We start from the raw sequence: 12663 nt of genomic DNA, 5'->3' as shown, positions 1-12663 counted from the left end.
GCGATATGTAGAGAACAACTCATGATGCTTCATGACACTGCCACAGACCTGAACCTTCTGAGTGTAGGTCAGGGATGCAAGTTCTAGAGTGCTCTTGCACTCGGCACTCTGCAAACAGCCCAGCAGACGTGGAGGAACACATGTGTGCCCTGAAGCCAGCGACCCTGCAGGCCACCAGATGCCCGGGATGGCATCCACAGCCCATCAGCTGGTGGGTGTCCTCGGGGGAGGTCATGTTGTGGGATGTCAATAATAGATGGCCAAGGGCAGTAGGAACCAGGAAAGGAGGCTGGGTTTTCCCAGCAAGCAGCAACAGCAGAGAGGCTGGCTTTCTGCAAGGCAAGGAGGAACTTAGGACCTAAGAGGTATGCATAGGTGAAGCCCCTTTGAGCTTCCCAGTGTTCACCAGGATACTCTTTCAAGTTAAACTCAGATGAATAATGACATAGAAAAGAGAGAAAGGGAAAAAAAAACAAGCAAGCGAGGCCTGCCCTGGCTTTGGTAACAACAGCTGTGGAGGCCTCCATTAATCATGTACTGTTCGCTGGGCTGAAGCAGGTAGGGCAATTAGCTTGTAGGCAGCAGCTGAGGCCCTTTGTCCACAGCAGGGGGAGGGCACAGAGGGAGCGCCTCAGGGTCTAATGCAGCGGAATCCTCACATCTCTTCCACGCACATCTGCACATACCGGCTTTGGCAAAGCTTGATTTCATTGTTAAAGTATTAAGTGCCCCTCCCCTGGGGAGGGGTCCCCATGGCCAGAAGGAAGGTGGGTTTTATGAGAAGAACACAGGACATCCAAGCACAGAAATGGAGTGTACTTGATCTGAGAGTCCACGTTCCCATTTACCCTCATCTGCAAATGTTCCTGTCGCTTTCCCCTTCTCTGTTTCACAGTGAATGAGGCTCATTTGTGTAAAATGTCCTTAGACATGTAATAGGGCTGCATCTCAGTGCTCTGCAAGTCCTTTCTAGAACAAAGAACAAACGGCCTTCGCCTCTTCTGCAGCACCCTTTCAGCACCCAACTATAGATGCCACCCTTCCCTGCCTATGGACGCTGGGGAGCTTCCCACACTACTGAGAGAGAATGGCATCCAAGGGGGCCACTCGATTGGTTCCCAGGATGAGAATACAGAGCAATGATATCTGTTTACCTAGAGGAACAGCAAGCATAGCTGCAGTCACCACCCTGGGAAGCAGAGGCCCTGAAGGTACCTGTTGGCCAAAAGCTGTGATCTGGTTCCCGAGGGTGAGGTCAGGTAGATGGCCAGGTCTCCCCTCCGAGGGTGCGTGATGGTAATGCGCACAACCACGTGCTCCAGGTAGTTGACATGATGGTTGGGATTATCTGAGCAGCCCGAGGCTTTGTAGATGGAGCGCACAGCACTGTTGGGGCGAATGGTCCTGGCAGGAGAGAAAGGCAGGGCATGAACAAAACACGTGGCAGAAATAAGGTGGGTGGGCCTGGAGGCTTGAAATGAGAGTACGACACAGGCAGCAGCTGCTCACTGGATATTAAGGGACAACACTGCCAGCCACCCAAACGACTGGGCCATTTAAAGGATGCAAGTGATGGGGAGCCAAAGGTCTTTTGTCTGTAGTATGTGCTGGGTAAATAAATACTCATTAACTTTCCCCTCCCCTTTATTTTTGCTTTCTCACTCTGTGCCATGAAAGAGGTGAATGAGGGGGGCTGGAGAGATGGCTCAGTGGTTAAGAGCATTGCCTGCTCTTCCAAAGGTCCTGAGTTCAATTCCCAGCAACCACATGGTGGCTCACAACCATCTATAATGGGGTCTGGTGCCCTCTTCTGGCCTGCAGGCATACATACAGACAGAATATTGTATACATAATAAATAAATAAATAAATAAATAAATAAATATTTTTTTTTAAAAAAATAAAGAGGTGAATGAGGAAAAATTTAAACCCAAACCAAACCAAACCATAACTTTGTCCCATTTTCAGTGCTTACTAACATAGTTCTACTAACATAGGATTACAAGGCTGTATGTTCATCACCAACCAGAAATATAGTTCACAAAGTTTTCCTTCAGAGGCTTCTGAGGATAAAACCAAGAACTCCAGAAAGGCCCCTGAGATGAATGCTGTTCTTTGGATCAAGCACCTGGCAGTGACTTCACATAGCGTCGGGTACTGCAAAGGCACCGAGTGCGTGCAGCTCACACTGGAGAATGAGCCCCCACAGCTCTGAGGGATGTACAATAGCATTCGCTATCTATTTTACAAGACTCTCCAGAGAACTATGTGGGTGAGTTTGAGGAACAGAAACACCTGAAGAATTCTTGCTCCATCAATCAAGGACACTGACAAGCAGGAAATGTAGGACAGCCCACTAATACAGGGCTTCCCCTGGAAGGATGGCTGGATAGAACATTCTATCTCGATTTTATAACCTCACAAGAAACTACAGAAGCATCTGGCTTCCATGTTCAACAGCACTTGCACTGGCCTCGTTCTGGGCATTGTCAAGCTGCTGGCAGGCAGCAAGCATTACTTGATTTGCCGGTCCGTGCTTTCCACACACACGTGCTGCTGAGGAACAGTTGTCCACTTCTCGGCTTCCATCACCATGGCTTCTGCATCCATCAGTCCAAATCCATAGAGATGGCTCACTGGGGAAGGCAAGAGGCAGGTCAGCTTTACTGTGGCCAGATCAACCGCTACCCACACTGACTCACTGTGCCATTCAACAGAGACCCCAGACATAACCTGAGGCTGTCCTGACTATCTTTCCAACAGGACTTGAAAAGCAAACCAAATAATCACAACATAATCGTTCATCGATTCTGCAATATTACTAGCAATACGACAGTCATTTATGATGTGTTCCCATATGGCAGACCTAGTCTACATTTTATATTTAGTCCTCTCAACAATCCGAAGATGCCATCACTCGTGGATGGAGAAACAGAGGCACAGAGAGGCACTTGCCCAAGGAGACCAGTGAGTCAGCGGTTGAGCTGTATTCCAACCCATACCATTTCGATGCAAGATCCTACTGATAACCATTTGTATTAAAAATGATGACATTATTGATTTTATGAGATAAAATTACTAATAGATTTAAAGGAAAGTGATCATGTACACAATTTCTCAGTGTAAGTAGAGCTCACATGCGAGAAATAGCAATTTTCTGACATATCTAGTAATTAGGTTAAATACCCCCAAAGGCATGAATTATTATCTTTCTTTTAGCATATAAAAATGCACTCAATTATATGCATAAAATATTTGGAAGCTTCTAGACTTTTATACCAGCTTCTTGTCTTCAAAGCCTCCATTAATTTTCAATTAAACTATGAGCTGATCTAGACCCACATTTGATGCAGCTTCTCCAAAAAAATCAAATACAGAATTATTTTACTGATGGTACAACAAAACCTACATATTCAGTTCCTTCTAAAAATACTCTGAGATCCACGCTGAATACTCAAAATCTTATTATATCTTACATATATAAGATTCTTATTATTATATCTTACATTGTAAGGTATAAGATATATTATATCCACATTTATATCTTTATAGTCAACACAGAGTTAAACTTATAACTGATTTTCCTAAAACATTTTTTAATTATTGCATTAACTGTTTTATGCAAAAATCCCATAGCTGCCCATCTCTATGGGTTGTTTAATATTCATATTTCTCTAGGATACCAGGCTGTGCAAGTGTGAAAGCAACCTTCCCACTGATCCTTTGCTCCAGGGAAGTCCTCTGTTCCAGTATCTGGGGAAATCTTGGACTTTCAGCCTTACTGATTTTTCCCATATAAATCCCTTGTTCTACCTGTCCTAATTCCTCCTTTGAATGAAACCCCGTCTACTCTGAGCTCCCAAACACCTAGCTGGTTCATATACTTCCTAAAGTATTATCAGATCAATTAAAAAGTCAATAGATTTACTGAAATTCAACCAATGCTGTCCATCAATCTTCTTTGTAGTCCTATAAATTGTGAGCCCATCTGCTCTTTTGCTCATCACTCCGCCCCTCCTCCATCCCTGGACCCCTCTTGTCCCTCCTCCATCCCCTGGGGTTTCTGTGTGACAGACACCGCACAAGGCAGACAGCTTTAAAGCTGTGTCACTAACTGAACTGATAATTGACTCATCAGTCATGTGTCCTTGTACTCCAGCTTCATTATAAAATGTTTGATGGAGGAAGTGGCTTGATACTCCTTTACAGGGTTCACGGGAACTTTGGAAATTAGAGCATGTGAAAAAGAAAAATCGTACTAGAACACAGTACAGTTTGGCTCACGCTGTTTGATAATTGTATAATATTTAACAAGCAAAAGAAAATATATTTCCCATAATTTTCTTGTTTAAGGAAATTATGATGGATCCTTTCCTGGTTCATTGAGTAGGATTTATGTCCCAGGTGAGAAAACCTATACATTATTTTGTTATGAGGTGCTGAGCTAGATAGGCCATACTGAAAATATATAAATAAATTTACTTTTCTATGGCAAGGATACATATAGGAAATTCTAATATATATAGCTTTGCAACCTTTATTATTTATGTTTTTTCTTAAAATGTTTTTCTTAATTAAAAAGTAAGTTCAGCTCCTGAGTAAATTGGGAGAGTGGATGGCAGGGGGAAGGTGGAAGGGGAGAAGGTAAGAAGGAAGGGGACTGGGGGAAGACATATAGCATATTCCTATCGAAACAATTAAAATGAGAAAGGAAAAAGGCAGTGTGATCGCAAAAAAAAAAAAAAGCTAAGTTCATTGCAAAATATCTTAAGTATACTGGGGAAACCTTACAAGTAAACGAAGTCATTAGTAACCTCAACAAAACTGGTCTATGAATAATTCTGATATTTTGCTTCAGTTACATAATGTAATTAAAAACAGAAAGAGGAATATTGAACATGAGAGAAATACCACGTGGGAATGCATGTGAAGAATGAGGGCAGGGAGGGTGGAGAAGGGGAGGTAAAGAGCTAACAGGAGAACTTAAAATTCTAGTATTCTAGTCCTCAGTCAGGGATTACAGTTTACACTAACCTATAATGTGTTTTATAAGGGGGAGGGCAGCCAGGCTCTCCAAACAAAAGGATGATAAGGAGACAGAAGGATCTAAATTATCTTGATTTGATTCATACTCATATTCACGTATTAAAATGCTACACTCTTCCCATAAATATGGACAATTATTACTGCAGGCTCATCAACAAGTTTTTTTTTTTTTTTTTTTGGAAAGGACTCTAAAAGAAAGTCAAGGAAATGAAGTGATGGAAGTCTTTAGTGAATTCTCCCTTCTGTAACCATCATCCACAAGCCCAATATCATTTTATTACACATATTCAACAGTGCTTTTCCCCCTAAGTTTAGCCTAGTATCCCCCCAATCTGCTGGTTTTAAACTAGCACAACTATCATTTCACTTCAGTTCAGTAATAAGGTTGAAGACTTGATTGGTGTGTTGAGGGTCTGAAGGGGAGGATGCCGGGGAGAGCAAAGGCTCTGGAAGGTCACTTCAGCCCTTGAAGCATCTCTAGACAAGACCACTGAGCCTAGTTCAGCTCCATTGACTCTGTTCCTGTGTATCTATCCTCCCACCCCATAACCTGCCAGCTAACATCCATTACAACAGAGCTTAACAAAAAGGGTCATCAAATACCACCACCACTTCACTCATGTTAGCAGCCTCTTGGGCTAAGTAGGAAAGCACCTCAGGTCACTGTGAAGGCTAAACATTGGTTTCCTACTCCAATTCCATTCCTACCTTCTAGGGCCATCATCTATTCATGAAGCACTCAAACCTGACGTAAAGCAAGAAGGCTGAGGAGCCATATTTTAACAGAAGAAAACATTAGACTAGAGTTAATAAACGTGAAAACTTGGATAGACAAAATTGTTGAGTTAGTAATGGAGATTTTTAATATTTGGAAATACTCAGAATTGTGAATCTGTCTATAGAAGTGGGACACAGCTGAAGAAAAATATGATGTCCATTATTCTATCTGTTAAGTTTCCTTGTTGGCAATGCATCAACTCCATGTAGCTCGCTAGGCCGTTATCTGGTTTGTTGGTAAATACTGATGAGGGGATAATTACACAGTGAATGCATTAGACAGATAAACTGTTTCCAAATGTGCTGTCAGGAGGGGAAAATAATAACACTGCGTAGCTTGGAAGCAACAATGATTTTTTTTTTTAAAAATATAATGTAAGAATTTCACACTCAAAAGATCACCTCACATGCAAAAATACTGATTTTGTTTTTCTACCACTGAGAGTTGGTTTGCCTGCCTATCCCCGCTGATGAGCCTCAGAACTGCAGGGTGCGGTCTCCAGCTGGCTACAGGGTGTCTGGTCTAGGTAAACACTTAGAGGCTGGAGGAGCAGAGCAGGCATAAAGTCATGTATTCACCAGAGGCGTGGTGTCTTTATTAGAAAACTGTGATAGGAATGAAGAAGTTTGGTTCTTCCCCTCTGACTTTTTTGAAGTCATCAATAACTTCGGAATTTTACTTAAGAGTCAATGTATACAGTTTATGAATTGCCTGTGGTGGCATCGTACACACAGCTGGCTGTGGCAGGGCTATTCTATTGCTAAGGGACACTTATTTAGCATATATCTCGTGCCCAACTCAACAAAATGTATGCCTGAAAGTAATTTCACCAGATCAAGGAGAATTCGTCTGTGCGATATACAAAACGTTTGTAACCAGGGTATTATTGAGATGGATACAATTAGGAATCTCAACCACAAACTTCCATGCCTAAGAGCAGGGCTAGCAAAGATCCACTCCCAACACAGCAATAGTTAATATTCAAAAAATAATTCTAAACTGACTGAGGGAATAAGGCATGTGCAGAAAAGTCCTTGACAATCTTGAAGCAAAGCTGCCTAAGTAGATACCCGAGAACAAATGCATTTCTTGGTAGAGCGAGGAAGGGCCAGCTCCACTTCAGCATGCGGGGGAGACAGGGGCTGAACAACTCGCATCACTTGCACACATCCCTTTGGACTGTGCGTCCATTTCTGTCTTTGTATGTGGGAGGCAGCAATGGAGACCTCATAAGAAAGCCTCTTGCAAGCAGCTCAGCTCACAAGAAGTGGCACTGTCCTGTTCTGTAAGCATAATGAGTTTTAATTCAAAGTTATCTAAAGGCTTACTGGCTTCGCATGGTCAGATGGACAAGAGAAGTCAGGAAGATTGATAATTCTCTCTGGCAGGTGTATTTCCATTTTCTGATGGGACCAGAAGTGCTGAGAGAAGCTAATCACTGAGCGCACAAGTAAGCGATCATGTGAGCGGAAAGCAGATTCTGCTAATTTAAGCAATGGCTTTAGACAGCGGTCTACAAAAGCAGACCTCAAAGAAAGTTAGGCAGTTCAGCAGGGAAGAAAAAGAAATGATGTTTCTGAGCACAAGAGGAACAATTTTTTTTTTTTTTTTTTTTTTTGCGAGCAGTTTTTTGGTAAGTTTTTGAGCTTTCTGAAGTGACTAAGGGCCTTTCTCTACCAGCTGTCAGATGTGCAAAATGCTTGATGGTATCCAGTGCTAACACGTGCGCGTGTGCGCGCACGCACACACACACATACACAGAGCAAACATCCAACACACAGGCATTCCAAATATGAGCTTGGAAGAAATCTGATCATTTACCTGTGATTGACGGGGAGTGCAAATAGAGTGAGCAGCATTTATCATAAATGCCTTTGAAATCTAACAGAAAGGTCCAGCGGACAGTTTCCAGTGAAACTAGAGAGGACTCTCTCCAGACAGGGCTCTGAAGAGACTAAGTGTCCACATATGCCTACGTTTCATTCATTCCTTCATTTTTTTATTTACTTCTGAGACAGCATTTCTCTGTTTAGCTCTGGCTGTCCTGATACTTGCTCTGTAGACCAGAGTGGCCTCAAACTCAGAGGTTTGAACTGCCTCTGCCTTCCAAATGCTAGGATTCAAGACATGCACCACCATGCCGGCTTCTATCTTGACTTTGAAAATCAAAAGTTCTGTGTCCTGGGGAATGCATCACCATTCTTGGACCGACCAAGAGCTGTCATGGAAGGGTGATGCAGACCTGTCTCTCACCAGGCATCATTTAGCAACATGAAGCAAGACTGTGCTTGCTGTGTGGAACATCATCACTGATGTGTAGAACAGGGCTGACAAATGGGCTCAAGTATCTGACTGTCTGCAGTGCTGATTGATTGGTGTACTTCACCAACACAAAATAAATGTCCTTAACCCCAAAATCCCAAATATGGACTTCAGCTCCAAAATCTGAACTTTATAGAAGAGACATTGGGTTTGTGGGAAATTCCCAATTTGATCTCATGCAAGTGTCAAAATGCAGGGGCACTATGATGCTGTCTGTGTATGATTACATTTGAGTCATGTGTCAGGTTTCCAGAAAACATAAACTAACTTCCTGTTTACACTTGGCCCTTCTCCCCATGCATTACATATATGCAAAGATTCCCCAATCCAAACACTTCCAGTCTCAAGGGTAAGGTGTACTGAGCCTGCAGAAGTTCATAATTGACCCAGTGAGTTATCATACCACTTAGAAGGGTTGTGGAAATCTACTGTCTATCTGACATTACCTTGAACAGGGAGAGCACAAAAGAAACAGAAAATGATTTGTGTTCTCAGTCAACCGTGAGGTGGGGCAACAATGTTAAGACATCAGGAGAAGCAATTAAAGATTCAAAATGTATAATTAATGCAAGTACAAAAGTATTTCAAAAGAGTGAGAAATCATCCAAAGAGACAATGGTTGTAAAGGAAGTTGTCATTTCATTGCCTGGTGTGTAGTAAGCTCTCTACTGATGCTGCTAAGATGTGTAGTCATGAGGTCTACTAAGTATAAAACCGCTTGTGCTTTGATAGATGTGGAGGCTTTGGATAGATGCAGGTGCCACGACTGTACCTCCTGATTAAGTAATCAATGAGGTAGACATGAAGCTCTTTGGCACAGTAATGAAACCAGAACCACCAGAATCGGTGGCTTGGAGAGGAGTGGTTAGCAGGGATGGGCTGAATGGAAGCACCACAGGAAACAATGGGAAGGACCCCACAATGGGAGAAATGAAGGTCGCCTAAGACTGTCGGATGCTGTCTACCATCAATCAATTTACCTGTAAGGAAATCACAGAGAGGGTGCTTGACTTTGGAATGGATAGAAATCTGAACCAAAGATCAAAGAACTACCTGGAGTGGTTGTAGTCCTAGCCCCTTTGGGCTCTTGGATTCTCCATGTACACCTCCTTCTCTGAAGAGCTGTCCCCCACTATGGAACACTTCTTATACCCATTAACCAGATAGTGCCAAATGTCAGGGAGGGGAGGAGGACTGCAACTAAAATGGGCTGGGGCACTGTCTTAGGCGACCAGGTCCCAGGTACACAATGTCAGTATCTAACTACTGCTCTTTTCAAGCAAAAAATGAGCAGTGGAATATGAAAATATCATATGTAAGTTTTGAGAGTAAGAAGGTGGTGACCGATGCTCTTCATGGTCCTGATGTTGGAGTGCCACAGTTGAGCATCTGGGACAGATGCTTTCAGCATCACTGCTGAGTTCCTTGTCTCCTCTCCTTCTCTGACTCCCCTCAAGGTCTCTAGCACAGATCCCATGTGAAAGTCTCAAGAGTTTCTTAGGGAAGGAGAAGCACAGTTTTAACACCTTTTTATGCTGCATGGTACAAAGCGCAGGCTCCAGCGGGGGCAGGACAACAGAGCAGCCGGCACCTGTGCTCTGCTGCACGGTTCGTGTTTGTTTTTCCCTTGTTTTTCATAGAATCTCAGGCTCTAGTAACAACTCCAACTGGATCTAAACATGCCAGCCGTCACTAGTGCTACTGACAGCTTGTATGTGGAAGGTTTCCAGATACTTGGCTGTCTGTTGGGGCTGCCCTTCAAAGTTCCCCTTAGGATCGGCTTGCTCAGCAGCTGTATGGAGTTCCATCATTATAGAGATGAATAGTGAGAGTTTAGAAAACATTCTGGCCTCTCTTCTACACATAATGCATATGTGTGTATGTACACATCCATACAGTTTATTATAGACACATATATAGGAATATACATTTATTGTTTGTTTAACTTGCAGAATTCTCCAAATACAAAGGGTGAAAAGTCAAATTATTATTATTTTTTTCTGCTTAGTTCTCATTTATTTGTTCCCAACATGGTTGTGATTAGCAAATGATTTCTCTAAGGTGCTGAAATAATTTAAGCAGAGGTAGGGAAACTGTTTTGCTATCTTGAGGAGGCTCAGAACAGCATAGGACCTATCTGGATGATAGTTTTGCTTATTTGTAGGAAAATAGGATTGTCTCTAGACAATGATGAGAACAAGATTAAAAAGGTACTCCAAGGGCCTGTGATCCAAGGCTAAAGGAAAGCTTTGCTTTGCCTGTCTGGCTCCCAGACTTGTGTCTTCCCGCTGTGAGAGCTGAGTAACTGATACAGTGACATTTCCCTCGGTAGCAAAAGTGCTGAGATTTGGTTATCCCATCCACTCATAGACCCTCTGCCTCACTCCCTGGAAGAATTCACAGCCCACAGCTGGGACTGTCAGCTCACTAGGAGGAAAGCTAGCTCACCTCCTGTGGTGGATTTCTCAGGAACATTCCTTTCCCTCAACAGGTTTTCAGGTTTAAGGTTACTCCTTGTAATAGAGTGGGAAACAAAACAAAGTCCAGTTGGGAAATAAAACCAAAAACAGTGGAGTAGAAACAAGAGGAAGAAGATCAGGGGGCTTGGGATGGGAGGGAGAGCCAGGAAGAACGGGAGTGGGAGTTCTCAGGGCTCTCGGGATTGTCTGTGGTTGAAGGAGATAGAGAGAAGTAAATGATAAAGCTACCTTTGCTTCATACAAAGCAAGGAGATGGGCAGTCTGGCAAGAGCAGTAGCCTGAGGAAGACAGGAGACTATGGTCAGCAGGACACCATGCCTATGCAGAGAGCAGGGAACAGACACGGGCCTATAGGGAGTCAGAGTGAAGTGGCAGTTTGTTCAGACTACTGGAACATTCTAGTTGTGTTAGGAAGGACAGAACTAAGGCAGCCGTGCAACCGCAGCACTTCTCTTTCAGGAAGAGGAAGGTGACATTTGTAACAGAGCGCCAGGGTCCGGTTGGCAGAGCCCGAGTGAGACTGTAAGCTGACAGACAACTGACAAGGATCAGGTGTTTGGAGCAAGTTCCACATCAAACTGTAGGACAACACACACTTGGAGAGGACACACACACACACAGAGACACACAGACACAGACACACAGACGACACAGACACACACACACACACACATACACATACACGTTAGTGCCCGGGCACCCCACCACCCCGATTTGTGTTTCTGAAAGGTTCTCTAGTGCTGCTTAGATGGTGGCCACTTCTTTGGGGTTAGCCTGGTTAAATAGGCTTTGCCACCTCAGAATATGAGTATGATTCCTCAGGACCCCTTCTCTCATGCCCAAATTGCATTAGAGTGGGCAACACAGAATACAGTGCCAGTATCTTTGGGTGTGTGCTATCCGGAATACTGATGATTCTTCTCTACAAAACCACTGTAAGGTTTTATGAATTAGTGTGTGCATGAGTGTCTGTGTGTGTGTGTGTGTTATTTCACCCACTTCAAGCCTAGATGATTCCTTCTTTAGATGCACATTACTTATGATGGCAATTCTACAAGTTATCAGGATAGAGTCAGAGCTTGCCTGAGTTGAGGTCAAACAAACAAACAAAACCATTATGGCAATGTACGAAAGTGACTCAGGAATTGTACTCAGTTATTACACTGCCTTGAAAGTTGAAGAATTTTATGCATCAAATATGATTCTTAAAAATATTGCACCCAGGGCTGGAGAGGTGGTTCAAACATTTAAGATCACTGGCTGCTTTTGCAGAGGACATTGGTTCAGTCTCCAGCACCCACATGCTAACTTCCAACTGTCAGTAACTCCAGTCCCAGAATATTTGATGTCCTCTTTCGGCCTCTGAGGGCACCAGACATTCACATGGTGAACAGACATACATATAGGAAAAACACCCATACACAGATGAACTTGTAAATGAGAGGGAAAAATTAAAACATATGTATTTTATTGTGTGCCAACTAATAAAATCTTAACAATCCTATTAACAGGATATGTTGTTCATATTTTGCAGAAGAAACCAATTTTCATGGATATTAAAAGAACATGTGTAAAGGCGTGGGCCCTACAGTTAAGTCTTTAGGACTTCTTCTACACATACTGATTATTTTGCTTATGAACACACAATAATTTTTCCAGCTAAGTTATTCAGATAATTGAGTGAACTGCATAGAAACTGCTCTTTTCTTCAAAATGAGTTAAAATATCACACACAGAAAAAGAAATAGGCGAGGGTTGGAAAGTAGTCTAACATCTGGCCCGCCATGCTTTCCCCAGTTCTTGCTGAGAAATGACCTTTTTCAGTCACTTCTACAGGGGATTTCCCCCGCATTTGAAGAGGTTCATCTGGAAAAGAGACTTTATTTTATAATCATACTTGGGACAGGCTTTCTTTTTTTCATTAGGTCTAAGCAGGCATGCACATATGCGAGATGGACACGGAGAACTAAGAAGCAATTTCCCACTTGTGAACCGCCAGGATATTCCTCCTTTTGGCTCTTTCGAGGATAACGGGAAAT

General features: G+C 43.0%; 1 protein-coding gene across 2 annotated transcripts in view; it reads right to left on the bottom strand.

Annotated features, from left to right (window-relative positions):
• Pcsk5 (proprotein convertase subtilisin/kexin type 5) overlaps window positions 1–12663 on the bottom strand; it is a 409270-nt gene that overhangs the window by 154723 nt on the left and 241884 nt on the right. For both annotated transcript variants that reach the window (XM_057777813.1, XM_057777814.1), the window contains exons 11-12: window positions 2517–2634; window positions 1216–1404 (exon numbers count right to left, since the gene is read on the bottom strand). In XM_057777813.1, coding sequence (XP_057633796.1) covers window positions 1216–1404; window positions 2517–2634 — 307 coding nt within the window. The remainder of the gene's footprint in view (window positions 1–1215; window positions 1405–2516; window positions 2635–12663) is intronic.

The sequence above is a fragment of the Chionomys nivalis genome, chromosome 8 (assembly GCF_950005125.1).
Source record: "Chionomys nivalis chromosome 8, mChiNiv1.1, whole genome shotgun sequence".
Taxonomy (NCBI): Eukaryota; Metazoa; Chordata; class Mammalia; order Rodentia; family Cricetidae; genus Chionomys; species Chionomys nivalis.
Note: the sequence above shows the minus strand (reverse complement) of the source record. Positions and strands in the feature narration are given on the sequence as shown.